We start from the raw sequence: 21,138 nt of genomic DNA on the forward strand, positions 1-21,138 counted from the left end.
CTTCAACTTACCCTCCAGAAATACCGCCACAACTGCTTGTCACTGGGATGGCTGGGTGTCCGTACGCCCTCGAAGGGCCCGAACCGGGTGCCACGTGGTATCACTCCGGTACTCCATACTCCTTCCGTCTGTGGAAATTTCGAGAGCAAAAACAAAGCCTTAATGCTTCTGGTGTTCACTTTTGTGGCCTCGAGGTACACTTACCGTTGCCGTGGGCGTCGACAGGACCAGCGAGGGCTTGAGCGTCAGGCTGCGGGGCAGCGTTTTGTCCGCCCGGCTGGGGACGCCCTTGTCGCAGGGTACATCCGGCACGATGTAGACGGCCAGCCGCTCAAAGTCCTCCTCGCGCATACGCGTCACGTCGTAGTCCTGCTGGACGGTCGGCGTCACGCTCCGGGGTGGTTGCGTTCCGGCCATGGTTGTTAGCTGCGGAGATGGGAGAAAAGAAAAGAGGTGGTTAGAGGCGGTGAAGCTTTCTTTGTTGTCTCAAGGTGAGACGGACAGGGGTTCTCAAACTTCTACAAGGTGTGAATTGCAGATGGATTGTGTAATACCCTGGAAGAAACGGTAGATGCGAAACGCTCCGCTAATGAAACTCAATTGAAAAACTGTTCATAGTCGAGTGTGTGCACACGAGGAAAGTGCACCGGAGCGATAGAGAGTCTACGAGTCTGGCACCCTCCCGGCAGACGGTACTGGAGAAAATCAAGGTCAGCTCGAAAGGATTATGCAACCGTTTCGCGTCGTCGTCGTCGTTGTCTCTCGCGCTCCTGTGCCCTACTGCGGAGAATGACGGCGTAGTGATGATGCCATATATGCACTGCATGCATCACCGTTGCCGCCGTAGCCTTCCTCGTTCACAGGGCTGACCTTTGCACGAGTTTTTCCCCTAGACCTTAACGACGACGAGGTACTATAATTTATCGATTCACCAGACCGCGGACCTCCAACAGCAACAACGGCCTAACGGCGAAAGTTTTCCTGAAAGCCTTTTTTCCGAGAGACACACACAGTCACCCCTTTACTGGTTGGTGCACATGCAATCGAAAGTGAAATATCAAAGGTCGTGCACAATTAATGTCCGTCCAGGTCGTAAAACGCCTCGAGGCCAAGCACAGCACAAACCGCACAAACCATGAACCGAGTGACATTTTCGCTCACCGAGTAAAATTGCCACTGCTTATGCAACCCGCACTGCACCACCTACATCGAATTTAGAATCCTATTTTGGGAATTCTTGGTCGCAATTGGGTATTTTCTATCACATCGAAGTTAGCCTAAATCACACATCAACGCTACTTAAACTGAATGGGAAGACATCGAAACTGACACCCATAAAACAACTTTCTTCCTATCTCTAAGCTCACAATCAAACTAAGTTAGTATCGTCCGTGCGAGGCTTGTCTTCCGCACAATTATGGCCAGTGCGAATGATGACAATCATCATCATGCACTGACTGCTGGTGCATCCATTCACAGCGCCCAAGCCAACATGATCCTGTGGGAAACCTGCAGCAGCCTCCACATCCATACACACTCATGCATGCATTCAGAGAGGCCAGAGGTTGAGACCCCCCACTCATCCCGCACGCGTTGAAATCGACAGCTCAGGATCAGGGGGTTGGAAAGCAATAAGGAAATGCCACCCTCGTTGGCGGCGCCAACGAGGACGACACAACCTTACTCAACACGGACCACAGTAGGATACGGACGTCGGCGAGAGCGAAAGTTCGGTCGATTCACTTGCTACTCTGGAGAGAGCGAGTGGTGAGAGCAACGTTAGTTACGAGTGCAAGGATGCGTTTTACTACCGACCGACACATGCACGTTGATTGATGATAGAATAAATCAAGGGACATGCAATTCAAATGCGAGATCTGCAGTGCATATATTGGGCGGAATGGCGCTTTTTATGTAAGAGGTTCCTTGCATAAGTTCGTATTCGTAACAAGAATAGAAAACGGTTGATTTCTCTTCCATATAGTCAATGAGAGTTATCATATCAGTTTCAGACCTTGGCCAACCTCAATCTTTGACCTAAAAACCTCACCAGCATCCTAATGTGTAAAGTGTCGAAAGTAAATTAACTAACTAACTAACTCACCAGCATCAAAGCAGTTACCGTGGTAAAACGGAGGGCGTGCGAATGCATCATCATTTTGTCACTTTTTTCAATGACCTAAGTTCTGACGTGCGGAATCACCTTGCGTCATTAATTACCCTTATAGAATCGATTACCTAGGTATTATAAAGGAGTACTTGGAAACTCTCAAAGAGTTATTGAACTCGAGACTTGATGGATCATACAGAGACTATGCAATCACCACTCAGAGGGAGTTTTGAAAGCACTAGCATTGTCATACAACTCAAAACTTGGCAGAAAAAAAATAAATGAGGTTGGGTGAGTATAAACCTTGTTTGTAACGCTCTTTGAGGTCATTGGTATATATATATATATAGTTTCCTTCATGAAGCTATGCTCCATATTAAATATTTCACGAGAATTCAATCGTTGGCATTGTAGATTTTATCGTCGTCGCTCAACAGAGTTCTTGGGGACACTGAAGCTGCTTTTGACAGTGACCTACATTCAATAGGGTTCTCGGAACATTATTTAACTGAAAACTTGATAGAAGATAGGTGCGAAAGTTCAAAAGTTAGCCTTGTAAATTGAACCACTTCTACTTAAAACACGAAGGAGTTCTTGACAACCTCAATCGGTCGTTGAACTCCGAGTTAGGCAGAATACACATGCTCGAGGATGTTTAAAGTCAAATTTTATTGACGAAGAACCAAGAAATCACAGGTTACGCTTGTTGATCTGATGACCAATAATCAACTCAAGGAGGTTCCACGGGACCTTCCAATGATCGCTGAATTGAATTGCACCAAGAGATCGCTAGTTTCAGTTGTAGATGCGACGGTCCGTACTCAAAAGGCTACTTGGAGACTTGGAGACTTGGAGAATATATATTCATGTGGTTTTATAAGTCTCAATTGTATTCATAATGAACAAAGAGGGCACTAGCTACGCTGGTAGACCTTCATGCGGTCACTGACCTGAAAACTTGATCAAATACATGTCTGTATAAACCTTTGTGAGCTCAACCTTATTCAAAGAATCACTTGTTACGTCAGTTGATTTGATGACGTTTTATGATGACCATGAAGCTGATTGCAAATAACTCTTGTTGATAATGAACACTGGAACGACAAATCATGCTTTTTGATCAGATAAATCAGAGGGTAAAAGAAGATCTTCAAACAACCTTTGAATTCAAATGGCACCGAGAGAACACTAATGATGCTCGTAGATGCGAAGGCCCGTACTCTAGAGGATAATTGTATACCTTCAAAAAGAACTTGAATCAAAACTTTACAGAACATAAGTTTGTGAAGCTGAATGAGTACAAGCCTTAGTAGGAATCCTTGTAGATTCGATAATCTACAGTCGGAAAGATTTCAGAATATGTGTATATTTTAGGATTGAACGCCAGCATAGTTATATAACCCTGCAATCAATTATGGGAGATGTAGGAGAACGTGCCTCTGGAACCGACCTACTGATATCTAGATTGTAGCATACAAACTTCAGATCAGTTTGGATGACTTAGAGTTACACTTATAGATATGATGACCCTAATTCTAGCTAGACGGTTACATAAGACCTTCAAACGACTATTGAATTCAAACTGCACCGACAGATTCCTGGTTACGCTTGTAGATTGGATGGCAGCCCATACACAAAAGGATTTTTGGAAACTTTTGAACATCAATTGAGCCCAACACTTGACAGCACATAAATGTGTGAGTCAAGATTACACAAGTTGCTGACTGGGAGGCCTGAAGTGGAAAGGATTTCCAGAAGACCCTTAAAGGGTCATTGATCTCAAAACAGGACAGAGTATAGCTTTATCAGCCTTTGACACTATGCAACCAAGTTGTTTTGATCCAAGAGATCAATGTTTATGCTTGAGAATATAAACCTCGTTTGAGATGCTCCCAGATATCACCAGTTACGCTTGTTGATTCGATAACTCTTTAGCAAGAACGTTCTAGAAAACGGTCATCCCGAGTAGCACACAAGTTCTTCATACGATTGTGTACATCTCAAGTGTAGTTGTGATCCAGGTATGTCAATTGCCAACATTCTATCAGGAATCAGGATATCAGGAATGTCAACACTCCTTGAAGTTGTTGGACTACCTTCCCAAGTAATATTTTCTAGACTGGAAGAGGTTCATAAAACCCAAATAGAATAGTATAAGGTTTTATGACGGATCTCAAAACCTCAACAAGACTTATTGGTCATCAAAATGGTACTTGGGTTGGGTGATGAATCGAACAAATCATAGATATTCCAACCTGTTGGGGATCCAATCTCCAACGCCTACGAACTTCAGGGCAGTTTGGATTACCAAGCATTCTCAGAAAAAAAAACGTCAAAACATCTTATTTTAATCCTCAACAGATATGACTAACAGAGTGACGTGAATTGAAGAGGCGTAGTCAGCTACAATTACGGCTGTAGAGGATACGTTGGTATTCCCAGATAACCATCCCAAACCCAATTAACATTTGTAAGGCCAATTAGTCTTGTAGTGGTTTTGATAATCGTCATAAAACGTAGTACCTTTTCATTTGGTTTTATGATGGTTCTAAGAACCTTTTCTAGTCTTTCTGATCCAAAAAAATTACTCGGGAACTCTTAAGTAGAAACCTTAGTATATGCTGATCTTCCGGAAAATTCAAGAGGCTTGACGTGATGCATATGAAAGTGGGAAACATATGCGTTACGACTGTGAGCTCTGGCCATTCTGAACTGTAGTGCAATTTATTTGTTTATTTATTTAACTAATTCATCTGACTTAAGTCTACATGAATATTCAAACTAGATACTATACAGGGTGCGGCAGGAAAAAATGCGAAAAGTTCAAGGCACTAGTACACGCTAAATATGGGATATATATGACTATTTTTTCATGACGGTGTATCAGTCAATGTCTATATTCTAGCACTGAAAAATAAAAATGAACATATTTGATGTTTAACATGTGTTAATGTTAGCCTAATAAGCGGGTATCAATAAACTGCGCGCCCAATGGTCATTAAACAAAATGACTATAACAGTAACAAAATTAGCTCAAATTTGATGAACAACCGGATCACACTGATCCAGAGCCATGTAGTTTCACATACTAGATGAAAAAAGTACATATATATGATGATACTTTAGAGAAAATTAAATATTTTGTTTTATCAGATACGAAATTTAACGACCTGTGTACTTTTCTGCGGTTTGAAAATTCTGATTGTCTTCAGCTTCAGGTGCCGCCCTGTAAAGGTTAGTGACCAAAATGGAAAAAAAATTAATTAACTTTTCAGGAAACTAGCCTATTACAAATCATGGAACGTTGAAACATAGATTGGTTAATGTCAAATGGACGAAAACGAGGTTTGAAGTTGAAAAACACTTTCGCATTTTTTCCTGCCGCATACTGTAGCAATCTGAGTTCGACACTTTTTTCTTAAAACATCTGGAACTTTCACCAAAAACAAATGTTTAATCGAGTAACGAAAGTATTCGAACGCACGTAGTCAACGATTCGTAGAAGCCATATGCTGTTCTGTGAAAATCAGTTAACAACAAAGCCGAAGACCTTAGTTGCCTCTCCATAGCTCGGAGGTTGATCCATGACAGAAGAGAGAATTCATCAATTTCGCCATTAAGCAACTTCAAAACGAACGTAGATTTATGGATGTTTCGCCGTCGCTGCAACGAATCGAGTCCGAGAACGCAGTCGTATCCCAACAGTAAGTCTCTCTAAAGCACCGATGTGAGAAGGTTTGTAAAAAAGGATGCGATGATCAATAACGTCGAAGTCGACCTTCAGGTCCTTGTAAACCGCATCAACTTAGGTCTTGGCTTCCATATGACAAACACAGGTATTGACAAAATCCATCAGGTTTATTAAAACAGAGTGACCAGGCATTAATCTGTGCTGGTTGGTTGAGATATAGTTCCTGATACAATTAAGTATAACGTTGCTGACGATGATTTCGAAGAGCTTTGATCCCGCAAAAAGAATGGTGGTTTCTCTGTATTTCCTTACGTTTCTTTTGTCACCCTTCTTGAAAATAGGAAACATGAGAGATTTTTTCCACAAATCGAGAAACTTCTTTTACTCAAATGACAAGTTGAATGTACGACAAAGAGAGCCAGAGCACCAACACACTTTCGTAAAATTACAGCCGGTATCTCATCAGTTCCAGGTGAGTAAGGGCACTTCAATATCCTAGAGGCAACGATGATCATATCCGATGTAATGTTGAAGGTATCCAGATCAGCAACGTCTTTTGGAGTTGCTGGAGCATTCGGAACCATCTTATCGAGTCCCAAGTAATGTTTTGTTGATCAATTAATCATGTAGTGGTTTTGAGAACCTTCATAAAACTAATTACCTTTTACTTTGGTTTTATGATGGATTTGAGAACCTCTTCTATTCCATTTGACAAAAAAATGCTACTGGAGAAGTAACACTATTACGTCAAGTAGAAACGAGGAAGTAATAAACTCTATCATAAAGCTAAACTTAAATCAAAATGGTTTTATAACGATTCTCAAAACCTCTTAAATGCATATTGGTCATCAGCTTGTTATTGCTTCTAGGGTCTTCAGTGCATAAGTGCTAAAAATCACTGTATCACTAGTTCAAAAATCTGAATCTTACACAAAAAATGCTGGTGAAAAATCTCTATCCTATACAAGAAAAAAAGTATATTATTTAAAAATAAAACGCAATCTGTACAGATACTAAGAAAATCTGTATAATACAGAAAATCTGTGTATATGGCATTCCTGCTCATAATACAGCGACTAGGTATGTCCATTTTTCCAAAAGTTGATCAAATGCGAATGCTTTCAACAACAATCCCAATACGGGGAAATTTGGTATCGAAAACATCTAAATCACCCATCAAGGTACGATAACCGACCAATCGATTGATTGCTCGATCGTCATCAAATAATCAAACATTCCTAGCAAGCGTGCATTAGTAAGTGATCTTCTAGTCTCGCACTTAGCTGAGGTTGCGCTCCAGCCACGTTCCCGTCGCATATATATGGGGTGTAGGGACAGTTGCATTGTTTGTTTTACAAACTATCGTCCACGACAGTTGAAACTGCGATAGTTTGCCCACTCCGCAGGCAGTAGGAGATGCGATTTTGACCTTGCACTTAATTATAGATCGGATGGATGGACGGACGGACGGACAGTTCCCACTTACTGCCTGGTGGTGACACCTACCGGTCCAGGGAAGGGGAGAGGCGTACATTCAGCTTCTCCGGGAATAACGGGGAAGGTGGAGGATGCTGAGCTGCGGAGGGTGTTGTTGATTCAGAATTGTTTTAAACGAATGGATGAACGACTGCACTGACTGACTGCTGGAGCTGGACGACGACGACGACGACGACGACGGAAGCTTTTTTGTGACATCTTCTCGCAGTAGTGGTCGCCTGTACCGGCATCGCTACTTATTTCGAAGATGAAAGCTGGACGAATGGTAATGAATGGATGCTTCTAGCTGGCAGTGATGGACTTAAGTAAATTGAATTTGTTTTTGGGAACATAGCAAAAGGGTAAACAACGACTTGCATTAGTGAGATTGATTATGATGAAGGGTCGTCAGATATTTTTTAAATAAATAAACTTTATCATTGCATTAGCATTTGCATCCATTTGGCTGCAATGGATAACATATGACTAATGATCTTGCTCCAAGGATACTACACTTTAATGCACCATTATCATGCATTATGAGGATGTCTGGGTTAAAATTTCAGTAGGTCCAGGATATTTATTTAAAGAAGATTTTTATTTATTTCCTTGAGAAAAGAGTATCTTTTTAAGCAATTACTTAAGCACAATTGTCAAAAAAAACTGATGATTTAGGATGAAATATTAGGAAAAAAAACAATTCCAATGCAAACAAATTTGAGGGGCCCAAATCTAACGAAGCATCGAATCATGGTGCATTTGTTTGTTAATTAGCAAAAAAGGTAGATTATCCAAACCTTGCTCATCTGTCAACATTTTTTCAAAAAGTGTTAGCCAATAGAAGCCTTGAATATGCAATAAATAAATCAATACTTGTATTTAGAAAAGAAAATCTTCGAAAATCCTCTAAAATTTCAGAAGTCCTTATGAATAAATTTAATTTTTCATAAATAATTTCACACTTTTTGAAATTTTGCTACTATAATTTGAAAATTTGTTTTTAAATGGCTGGCTTTAGATAATGAAGCACCATATAGCATTTGAGATTGCAAAAGGTCCATTTTTCACAAATCCAAACTAATATAATGAAGGTGTATCTAATTGGAATATTATTTGACCACAAAATTCCAAACATTGTTTCAAACTTTTGTTTTAAGGAAAAAACATTAAGTTTGCTCACATTCCCAGGTAACCAATAAGCATTTGAATAAGCCGTATTTCTGTTTCATATCTGCATTCGGCCTGCTTATTGCCGTATCATAGCAGTCCAACTGCCAAACTGCCCTATATTAACAATTCAAATGCTACTTAAAATCTGACAGCAGTTTCGTAGAATTTCAAATGCACTGTATGTTTTGGTCAACAGGCATCATAACTGCTACTTTATTGCCATGAAACTGCTGAGAAAGATGGGTGATTCTAAAACCATAACACATTTCCACTTCCTAATTTACCTGCCACGGCTGTAGAAGCCATCATTATTCGCATGTCCAATCAATCATAGGTAATAACGAATAAAATCAATGGGAAAACATGCTTTGACAAATTAATTCCATGGTTGGTTTCCTATGATCGATTTTATCAACAGCCGGCGGTGAAATACCCATGTCTTAAATAGATCAAAAATCCAACGCGCTTTATCTAATCATCTATAGCTTACCCTGTAGCGCGGTTCAGCACCATCGTCAACCCAAGGATCGAGGAATCAAATCCCAATTTGGCCGAAAGCAGCAAAAAAAACAGCAACAGCAGTTCAGGACGTGCCCCAAGCCTCAAAAGTTCCACAAGAGAGTGAAAAAAAAAAGAAAAGAAAGGAAAGCTGTGAAATGGGCAGGGGAAAATATTTGTTTTTATTTTTGACAATCTGGGGGATGGGAGGGATAAGCATTTAATCAGCCGTATATTGGGCCAAAACCTGCATTTAATTAGCACTAATGGCGCATATACGGCAGATTAGCATTTAAAGATCTGCTGTAAAGGCGCATATAGTGCCGAATTAGTGCTATTCTAACTGCTTATTGGTTACCTGGGTTATATCGAAAAATTAATGTTTTTCTACACCAAAGAAAACAGTGATGCAACATTTTTTTCAAAATTTGGCCATTTTAAGAATGTTTACGATATAACAGTTTTATTGCTACAGAAGGATTGCACAAGTTGCCACATTTTTAAATTGTATGTGGTGAAAATTATTTTGGGTGTAAAATCATGTCTGGATATTCAATCGGCGAGGATATCTAGGATCAAAAAGAAAAAAATGGAGCAGATTTTTTGATTTTTTTTCGACTTTCCATACAGCGCTGGACGATTTTAAACAGAACTTGTTTAAGCTTTCAAGCGTAGTTTTTCAATTCATGCATTTAACTATGCCAAACCAGAGCTTGTATTCAGCTGTGATTTGTGCTATAGATTGCAAACATTTTATTCCAGAAATTTACGATGGGTAAGCATTTATTGTTTTTGTTTTTTCTTTTTATAAAAAACACATCTTTTTAATATTTTAGTACTGTGTGCTAAGAATGTTATTGAAACTTGCAAAAATAATGTTTTTCACTGAACATTGAGAACGATTTCTTGATTATTATTTTTTTGATAATATACATGTTTTCATCAAATGTTTCTCATTTTCCATATTTAAACCATCACTGTCTTTCACCAATCGAACGCAAAACTATGTGCTGAAATTGTAATCGTGACTCATCTACAACATCTTAGTTTCAAATGAATTATGATAGTTTTCTTTTTTTAGTTTTTATTTTAATTTTTATTTTTTATTATTTTCCAAATTTTTAAACCAGGTATTCGCAAGTGATAAGACTTTGAGCAAAACTTAGGTGTTTCATTTTTTTCTGCAAAACATTTTCTTCCATAAACGGATGATAGAAATCTATTATGTTAAGAGTTTTACAATAAGCCGGGGCCCGTGGCGTAGTTGGTCACACGTTCGCTTCATATGCGGATGATCATGGGCTCGATCACAGCCCCGGCACTTGCAATTTTTCGTCAGTTACCTTTACCCCGAGAGCAACTGACACTGACCCTCTTCTGTGCCCCATGGCTCAAACGGACCCGGATACCTGGACATCGGCGAAATGCTGCTCATAATGAACCCCCAATCGGACTGGAAAGGAACAACGGCCATCCATCATCATCCCTGTGCTCATCATTCTACTAGGTATAAAGTAGAAAAAGTGAAAGCAGCAGAAAGGCAAAACCAGTTCAATAAAGTAGAATAGAATCTAGGCGCTGTACAAAATGTAAGTGCAGCTGTCAATCGAAATTGCTCGTGTAGTGCCCCAGTGGACAAAGGAGCTGTAAATTAGGTTAAGTGATTAAGAATAAAAAATAAAGTTTTACAATTATGCTATAATATTTGAAACTGGTTTGTTATTGCTCATATTTCAACATTCCAGAAAACTATCCTTTCGTAAAACTAGATTTTTTGCTTTTACTAATAACTCTGCCACTAAAACATTGGAGCACGATCTCGTTATCAGCACCTTATTGTAAATTAGTATTTTGAATCAACTGTGGCTTTTTTACCAATTTTTATCTAGTGCACAGGCATATGGGATTTGACTGATAGTGTTGAATATTTGACCTGTATCCTAAAATAATCTAATTGTGCTTTACACATATTTATGAATTTCCTTTCCGGGTACATACATAAGTCACTGCGACCAGTTTTTATTTTTATTGTAAACAATGCCCCAATTTTATTGGGCTATGTCAAGTTGGTGTTAGCAATAATCAATCCTTGACTGTAGTGTGCACGTGATCCGAAATCGGTGCCACGCGCATTGGGGTTTGTTCTCCAGACATCAAAGGGTTTCTTGTCGAAGAACCTAGTTCTTTTACCTACTATAGCCAGGCAACGAAATTTCCTTACCAGCTGTTTTTCCTTTTCAGAATGAATGAACTAATGAAGATATGCTTAAGAATCTTGCAAGCACTAGAGCTTATTCATCGCTCTTGATAGGTGGCACTAATTTTTGTAAAGATCCGGTTAAAGTTTTTGGAGTGATTCTGATTCCGAAGGCCGGCTCCAGAGGCACGTTTTTATACAATGGGACATTGTTATTTAAACATCAAGGAGCAATAAACTTGTCAATATATTTAAAACGCTGAAGCATGCGTTGATGCCAACAATGTTGTGGCATGTAGTGAGTTTGTTTATATAGATTTACTGTTCGCTGCGACTGGTAATTCAAAACTTGGATCTATTCAAGGATTGTGATATCAATAGAATTGGGAAGTTTTCTTGTTGCTGTAGCCTGATGTAGGTATCATAAAGTTTTTTTTTTTAATACAGTGAAAACTATATCCATATTTATGGATTGCTTGTCAAATTCTCATATTAGTTGCTGTGAGAAGCTTCTAACGGGAAATTTGTGTGCAAGTTTTCTATATAAATTTACAAATAAGTTAATTGCTTATAGGAAAATTTATGTATTTTCTGAAATTTTGTTCTCTTCGGCATGGGATGGCTTTTTAAAACTTATTTAACTAAATTATCCAGCCAAGTTTCAGGGAATTTGATCGAATAAAAACCCATCATGGCGAAAAAACAAAACATTCATTCTTCCATTTTTTTATTTGATTAAAGAAGCGTACTAATTTTAGGGATTCATCTAATAGTTTAAAGAATTATTCCAATAATGCTTGAATTTTTTTGAAATCGTTCCAAGCACTATCTGCAGTGAATACAGAATTGTAAAAAGAGGCTCTAGAAATACTTCAGTAATAATGACAAAATTTAGTTTCAGTATTCCTCAGGAATCATTGCGGAATATAGATCTGTCAATAGAAATTGAAAAATTAGGTACCATCAATTGAGAAAACAAACTACCAACTTCTACAATCTTTCAAAAACCAACTCCAGGATTGATAGCTTGCACAAACTATTGTATTTGCAGTGGAATTTTCTGCAACAACTTTTAGGAATTTAACCATTTCAATTTTAAGTTTCCTCCAGCATTTCTTTTACTGATTATTTAAAATATATAAAAAGAGATTTCACCTAGCAGAACCAGAAACCTATTCAGTATGATTTCAAATAAAAATTCTTCTCGATTTTTTAATAAATTTACAAAGTTTTAGGTTTCAGGATTGATTCTAAAGGTTCTACAATAGAATCTTCAAAGTGTTTATATACTTCTTCAACAATTTCTGTAGATTCCTGTATGTAATATTTGATGTTGAACTTTGATAACTCTCTGTGTCTTATTAAAATGTTTAAAAACATTAGTTTTTTTCGCGTCCTGCTGGTTTGGGATAAAAAGAGTACACTGTTCTTATATTTTTTTTAAATAAAAAATATTTTCGTAACATACATTTTTTGAAAAAAAAAAGGAATTCAAATTTTCTCATACTGAACACCTTTTTAAATTTGATTTAATTTTAGATCCTTATAATACTATGGATACAATCCTGCGGGGATCTCCAAAAATTGAAAAACAATACATATGTTCACTTATTATCAAAATAATAATTGGCAAATATAAAATATATAGTTTTAAAAATTTTCTAAAAAAACATCAAAAACAGGGTATCACTTTGGTTCCGAGACGAAGAAAACGAATTTATCTACATACTGTTTGTATCTATATACATTTTGGACGTTTCAACATTTTTTTCCTTAAAATTTCAGTTAAATATCTTCCAAACAAAAAAATAAAAAATAAAAAAAAATGGAAATCCAAAAGCTATTCAAAAAAATATATATATTTGAAAAATCTTGAACCAACCTTTAAGAAAACCAAATTTTAAATGACGGAATAAAAAATACAGGTCTTATTATTTTCGATGAACTACAAGCCCACCAAGTAGTGTTCGGTAGTATTCAGAGTTACACCCTATCAATTTTCTGTAGAATGAATTATACTAAATATGTTTATAATGAATGTTCTACGATGTTTTTTGAAAACTGACCATATGATCTAAACATTGCCGTTATTAAATGAACGTTTCTGGGATGTTTTCCAAATTATTTTTCATTTACGTATCTCAATGAAAATAGAAAAAATGCGGAAGGGAGGCTTCTTCATCGTCAATCGATCGCATCCCAAATGCAAGCAAAACACACCACTCCAGCATCCAATAGCGCACGGATGATGTTTTTCCGCTTATTTCCATCCAAAAGATACTCTCACTCACCCACATAGTTAGTTGTTGACGAACGAACGAACATAGAGAGCGAGAGCCCGCCCCGGCGCCCAAATCCGAGAGAAAGCTCCCCCATTCAACTGCATTCCGGATGCAGCAGCAGCATCGCTTCTTGTTTCACCACGCTTGCATCCAGCAGCAGCAGCAGCCTGCTGCTCGTTGTTTGCCTCTACTGACCTAGTTTGTGAAACGCACTCTCCGGCTCTTCCGGCTTTCGTCCGGTTTGGCTCTTTTCGTATCTACGGTGATAACGGTGTTGGTGTACATAGCCAAGCCAGACCTAACCCAACCAGATCCTTGTTTCGCCTGTTTGTTCGCCCTTGTTTGCTGGGGGTGGCGGTGCGGGAGATAGCGACTGAGAGCGAATGCGCTGCACAACTGCACAGCATCCTTTTTCATGGGTGGTGTGTAGGCGAATGCGGGACACTTCGACCAGAGAAATTGTAGGCAAAGCTTTCCACACTGGATCACGGTAGAAAATGAAACCCCCCACACGGAATCGATATTTCCCGTTTGTTCGTTCGATCTTTGCAAAGTGAAAATAAAAACTGAATCGAGAGAAAACTTTGTCGTCGAGCTTAATTTAACTTTCGCGGTGCTAAAAATTACCACGCGGCTGTGACTGGTTCCCTACATGAACCAGACGACAAAAACAAATTCATTGGCAACGGAAGAGCCGCTATTACCACATCGCATCGCACGAAATCAGCGCAGGTTAACGCATTTCAGAGTGTAGTAATCTGCCCTTCGTTGTGCGAATGCCAAGTTCAATTTCGCGTCGATGAAGATTTCCCTCTCATCCTTCCTACACGACACGTCTGTACTACAGTAAGTAGTTCAGTTCACCGACTTGGTCAGTCGGCGACGAAAACAAAATCGTTTCCCAAATGAAAACTAATCCCGCACGACCAGACTTGAACCCAACAGGCAGATTTAGTGTGCAAACTGCAAAATTGCACACCGTTCCTATAAATAACCACACCCAGCGAGATTCACCTAAGATTAGTTGGACGAAAATGAAAACGACTCAACGGCGACCAGATGCACCCCGAAAATTGAAAATGATCAAAAACTTGGGAAGGGGTCTGAGGGCTAGAGCAGCGGGATAAGAGTGAATGCAGTTGGCACCCAGTGCAAACAGGAAGGACCTTCATCATGATCAGCTACTCTGCTTTCGGGGTGTCGTCGTCTTGAAAGTTAATTTTGAATATTTTTCCTAGAGGAATGCATCCAACCACCTCCCCTTCTTCTGCCGCCATTTGGATAGTTTCTTACTGAAAATTTCAAGGCTGCCAAGTGCACATCGAGAGAATTCACTCGGGTTGACTCGTCGTGCGTTAACGATGCCACTGTCTGTACTGCTTGCTACCCAACAGACACCTAATCTAACCTCATTGACGGACTCGCGGACGGTAAACTATCTCATCAACGAGGGAAGATTTATGGCGACTTGCGTGTTGGGCACGTGCATGTGCGATCGTTGAGAGAAGATTCCAACGTGGACAGGAATCTTTCAAACAGAGGGAAGTGGGATTTTGCTCAGGGTCAGAGTAAGTAAACATATAACTGTCTGTAAACTGTCCAGGAAGAAAGTGCATTCGAGATTCGTTATGTTTCGAATGAAACATTTGAAATCAGCTTCTCGAGAAGCATCAGGAATGCTTTGGGAGAAGCATCAGAAAAACTTCTGGAAAAGCATTAGAAATGCTTCTGGAGAAGCATCAGAAATGCTTCTGGAGAAGCATCAAAAATACTTCTGGAGAAGCATCAGAAATGTTCCTAAAGAAGCATCAGAAATGCTTTTGGAGATGCATCAGAAATGCTTTTGGAGAAGCATCAGAAATGCTTCTGGAGAAGCATCAGAAATACTTCTGGAGAAGCATCAGAAATGGTCCTAAAGAAGCATCAGAAATGCTTCTGGAGAAGCAAAAGAAATTCTTGTGGAGAAGCATTAGAAATGCTTCTGGAGGAGCATTGGAAATGCTTCTGGAGAAGCATCAAAAATGCTTTTGGAGAAGCATCAGCAATGCTTTTGGAGAAGCATCAGCAATGCTTCTGAAGAAGCATCAGAAATGCTTCTGAAGAAGCATTTAATATACCTCTGGAGAAGCATCAGAAATACTCCTCAAGAAATGTTTCTGGAGAAGCATCAGAAATGCTTCTGGAGAAGCGTCTGGAGTGCTCTTGGAGAAGCATTAAAAATGCTTCTGGAGAAGCATTGAAAATGTTTCTGGAGAAGCATCAGAAATGCTTCTGGAGAAGCATTAGAAATGCTTCTGGAGAATCATTAGAAATGCTTCTGGAGCAGTATCAGAAATACTTCTGGATAAGCATTAGAAATTCTTCTGGAGAAGCATAAGAAATGTTCCTACAGAAACATCAGAAATGCTTCTGGAGAAGTATCAGAAAGGATTCTGGAAATGCATCAGAAATCCTTCTGGAGAAGTATTAGAAATGCTTATGGAGAAGCGTCTGAAATGCTTCTGGAGAAGCATAAGAAATGCTTCTGGAGGAGCAACAGAAGCGCTTCTGCAGAAACAATGCCACCCTATTCTACGGTACGACCGAACTGATACCAACAAGTCGCAATAAGTTCTCATCTCAGTGGCAGCTGGGTTGAATTGACTGACCAACGATCAGAGAGAGCCACCGACAACCACGCGCCTCCACCGTCACGTGTAACTAATAATCGCGTCGTAGGTACATAACTCTACTGTGTGTGATGTTCGTCCAGTGCATCTTCCCGTGTATACACCACCTCCACGTTGGTCGGTCACCACCGCACCGACTCGCCTTCATCGAACCACAACCGGTAGAACTTTTCAGTAGCCTTCAATTCGATGTGCTCTTCCCTCCACGAGAATTTCCCGTTGTCGTTCCCGCCATGCCTGCCTCCTAGTTATCGGAACGCACGACGAGTGGCGGGTGACGGTGACGGCAACGAAGACGCCGCCGTGCAAAGAAGGAAGTGTTCACATGAGTTCAAGTGGCGTATTTATTTGCGTTTGAGTTGGGTGTGTGTAAACGAATATACGTACAAGCGAGCGCCGCACCGCGCCGCGGCAGATGATGCACATATTTGCAGTTGCAAGCTTGCCGCGAAATTTATTGATTGCTTAGGTTGCAGCTGCAACCCCGGTATGTTGGGAAGATGGTGGAGATAGGTGGGGTGAGGCATTTGGCTTAGAACACACATCGTTGAAACGAGAAACGCAAACTGTGACGTAATGTACGCGAATGTCGCGAGTGATGCGAGAGAGGCTGACCGGTGACTGATTGTGTAATTCAGCTATTGATTGGGACTGTAGAATGAAAGAGCGATTTATAATAGTGATTGTGCTGAAATTTTGGCTTTGTATTGCTACCTCTACAACATTTTTCGGCGACAACGAGCCTAAAACGTGTTCCGGAAGTAGGGGTCATTTTAAATCTATCAATATAAATAAAAAATGGAATTGGGTTTATATGTTTCCATTTTACTCGAGAACTCAGCGAACTGTTCCCAACATGGTGCATTAGGATGGTAAACTGTTGTGTAAAAAAAAAATCCCGGAAAAACGAAGAAAAACTAGGAAGTCTAAAACCACTTTTTGCGGGGAATTTCTCTGAGAAGATGCTCGTAATAGAATGCAGTATGACGTAGAAGGTTTACCAGGACAGATATGTAGCAATAAATAAAAAATCTAGATTCTCATAATTCAAGCTCAACAAATGCTGTTTTCGTAAATATTCTCAGCCATCGCTATCTCTACAAAAGAAAAAAATATAAAAAAGGGGAAAAATTATGATCTTATTACTTAGATGATTTCAGCCAGGTAAAACCTACTTATCAAATCGCGTACTTCTATTGTCAACTCTTCCAACTTAAACTCTACAAAGAGAGCTTTGTTTATTTTGTTTTCACTACCTACCAAATTTTTGGGTAATTCTCGCTGAGACCGGCCCACTATTTACACCTTGTCTTCAAAAATGTTTAAGGTGCCGATTTTCTGAAAGCTCTCGCCTAAAAAGTAAGAAAAATGCATTTGGTTACTCAAATTGATGGACCCCCCGTTAGTTAGAGCCACAACAATTTTTGCAGACCCCTCGATTTTGGTCAAATGGTGGCTCACTTAAACCGTTATAACTCGAAAGTTTCTCCAACAACCACCTCAAAACGAATTGTTGTTGAAAAGAGGAAAGATAGAGCTACTATTTACAATAATAAAAAGTTGGGTCGGTTATATTGATTTTGGCCGCCATCTTGGATTTTTATACCAAAACATTGTTTTCACCATGAGGGCAACCACCGATTTTCAAAATTTTTACATCAATTGAAAGCTGGGACATTTATACATAACATATCAAAAAATTAGAGATGTCTTTTTCTTCTTTCAAAAGTTATCTGCAGTTTTGTAAATTAAGCCACGTTTTCTCCATACATTTCCATGCGCACCGTCAGCGACATGCAACAGCATTCGAGTTTACGCCTGCATGTATACACAAAGGCGCGTGCCGCAAAATTTGACCAAATCGGAGGTTCGCTTCCGTTTTTGACTGTTTCTCAATGATGCGGGCATTGTTTTTATAACTTTTTTAGTGTTTTGAAAAGCTTAAACCTTCAGCTTTCCATTAGTGGGTTCAGATTTTAAATTCGTGTTTGTAAACGTTATTTCGCACGCTACATTTATGTAAACGGCTGGCACCGGGCCCAGTGCGCAAAAGTGGCATGATTTACAAAACGGCAGATAACTTTTGAAAGAAGAAAAAGACATCTCTAATTTTTTGATATGTTATGTATAAATGTCCCAGCTTTCAATTGATGTAAAAAATTTGAAAATCGGTGGTTGCCCTCATGGTGAAAAAAATGTTTTGGTATAAAAATCCAAGATGACGGCCAAAATCAATATGGCCGACCCAACTTTTTATTATTGTAAATAGTAGCTTTATCTTTCCTCTTTTCAACAACAATTCGTTTTGAGGTGGTTGTTGGAGAAACTTTCGAGTTATAACGGTTTAAGTGAGCCACCATTTGACCAAAATCTAGGGGTCTGCAAAAATTGTTGTGGCTCTAACTAACGGGGGGTCCATCAATTTGAGTAACCAAATGCATTTTTCTTACTTTTTAGGCGAGGGCTTTCAGAAAATCGGCACCTGTAACATTTTTGAAGACAAGGTGTAAATAGTGGGCCGGTCTCAGCGAGAATTACCCTTTTCAAACGTTTAGTAAAAAATTGAACTTGTGGATGAGTGTCTCTTTGGAGATTCAAAGCAGCACGAGGTTCCTATTGTGGATCAAACCTTGTGTATGTTGTATGACGCTATTTCTAAAATTTCTTGGAAAATACAGATACTTGGCCGGGAAGGTTTCAAATTGCTTACGGTACACCAGGCAAGAAGAGAAGCGAATTTTTGAAATAGATTCCAACATAGTTGGGGAAATGTTCCTGTACCAAAATATGTTGAATTAAAAAACTATGTGTTATGACATTCAAACTGTTTATAATTAGTGAATGCAATACGTTAACCCGCTGTTCTTACACACGTTTCCACTTGCCCTTGTGTACCTTATTATAAATTGATTAGTTTACAGAATTACCTGATTCTGTCACTATCACACAGGTATGCTAAAACTCAAACAATCAAATAACGGAAGGATATCTCATGATCTCAATATTTATGATTTATGAGTTATACTCAATGCTTTCAAAAAAGGAAAAAAAGTTCTGTACATTTTTTCATGATGAACATATATATGCAACCATGCATTTTACCAGCTTTATGGCATCTGTGGTCAGGAAGACTTGAGGATAAACATCACAAAGTAATTCATCAGATAACTTTTATTTTCAAATATTTCCCAAATAACATTTTCCCGTCAAGTACGCCAAAAGAGGTTTTTAGAACCATCATAAAACCAAAATAAAAGGTATAAAGTTTTACGGTGGTTCTCGAAACCTCCACAAGACTAATTGGCCATCAAAGATATACCTGGGTTGTCATATCAAACAAACATTATTGCTGTAGAAAAGAGTGAGCAACGTAAATTGTTGTTCAGAGTATTTGTTAGTGGAAATAAATCTGTTATTGTAACATTTCGATATAAGTATAATAATAAACACTGAAATCCTTTAAAAAAAGACACAGTTTCAGTGGTGTTACAGTTTTTTAGGAAAGCTGCGAAACGAAGCATTCTTGTTTAATAAAGTGAGTTAATGAAGGAGTTTGAAACATTTTTGAAGGACACCCTGGAGAGACAAATAATATAAACTCCTTTTAAGATTGATATAAATGCTGTTGAAAATGGCAGATTCATTTGAACCTTCATTTATTAAATATTGACATTTTCATACCCTGATGGTTTTCTCATACGAACTAGTCAACTTAAGATTGCCCTATTTCTTAACCGTTCGATTTTATTTTTCTGTGACGATATACCAGTTACAGATAGTTTGAATTTTGACAATAAAAATGCATCAACACAAATAATTTCATAGCAAAAAATTGTTACGTTATATCGACAAACATGTTTCTTAATGCATTTTTGGTATCATAAAATTCAGCCTATCTGTTGTATTGATAGTTACTTGTTTGTACTGGAAAACAGCGTCGATGAATTTTTATTGCCCGATACTGTAGATACTCGATCTAATATTTATGAAAAAAATATTTGAAACCAAAAATTTGGCATAAAAAGTTGTCATCAGAATCACCTCGGTAAAGTTTCTCTATGACATTATAGGAAGCACTTTATTACTCTGCTACAGTGGTTGATTTTGGAATACGATGAATGGTTTTCAGGTTTTTAATTTTTATGCTCTGTTCAAAATACTTTCCAAGGAAATATGTTAAAAATTTAATGACATATTTCCTTGGAAATTTTTGAACATTTATTTTTCCTTTTCTGTGAAGTGTTCCATCGGATCGAACTGGATTTTGGAAATCAAAAAGATCCATACGATCGAAGTAATGTTTATTTGCTTAAAGTTACATACTTTTCTTTCATTATTTCGAAAAAAAAAATGGTGAAGATAAAATAGAACTAAAATTCAGGAGATCGTTTTTTTATAGAACCCCTTTCCCCTACATAGTAGAGTTTTCAGACATAAGAACAAGAATGTCTTAGTGGCATAATGTCTTCAATGGCATATTTTCATAAAATCTTCCGTTAGCTCTGGAAGAAAATGGGAAATTCCTCCAACGGTTTGTTGGAGAATTGCGTCGAACATCTGGTAATAAAGGTTTGAACGAATATTTTGAACAAATGCATTTGGATTACTTCATTAAAAATTGCACTAAGCATTTCACGACTGGTATTCAAATAATTTGGTCTAAAACTTGCTTAAAAAATCTCCAGGAAGAACGCAATAGGAACTACATATTGTTGCTGCTGAAATTTGCAACAATATATTTTCCTTCTCAGGAAATGCAAGGCTGTCTTATTATTTTACTTCTTCTTCTTCATCTTCTTCTTCTTCTTCTTCTTCTTCTTCTTCTTCATCATCTTCTTCTTCTTCTCCTTCTTCTTCTTCTTCTCCTTCTTCTTTTTCTTCTACTTCTTCATGTCTCTACGTCGCCACTGGAACTTGACCGGCTTTTCTTCAACTTAGTGTTCTTTGAGCACTTCATCAGTTATTAATTGAAGGGCTTTTTTGACTGTCATTGCATGAATTTGTATGTTGTGAGGCCAGTACAAAGCCATGGGAGTCGAGACAAT

At 38.6% G+C, this 21,138-nt stretch overlaps 1 protein-coding gene across 6 annotated transcripts in view; it reads right to left on the reverse strand.

Annotated features, from left to right (window-relative positions):
- The window catches only part of LOC109410770 (PR domain zinc finger protein 1), a 209,200-nt gene that overhangs the window by 15,399 nt on the left and 172,663 nt on the right, over positions 1-21,138 (reverse strand). For 5 of the 6 annotated variants that reach the window (XM_019684297.3, XM_019684295.3, XM_062853225.1 and 2 more), the window contains 2 exons: positions 205-426; positions 12-128 (listed from right to left, as the gene is read on the reverse strand). In XM_019684297.3, the coding sequence (XP_019539842.3) occupies positions 12-128; positions 205-417 (330 nt within the window). In that variant the 5' untranslated portion in view covers positions 418-426. Of the gene's footprint in view, positions 1-11; positions 129-204; positions 427-1,161; positions 3,386-21,138 lie in introns of those variants that run through there. The other variant, XM_019684296.3, reaches the window with a different exon arrangement.

The sequence above is a fragment of the Aedes albopictus genome, chromosome 2 (genome assembly GCF_035046485.1).
Source record: "Aedes albopictus strain Foshan chromosome 2, AalbF5, whole genome shotgun sequence".
NCBI lineage: Eukaryota > Metazoa > Arthropoda > Insecta > Diptera > Culicidae > Aedes > Aedes albopictus.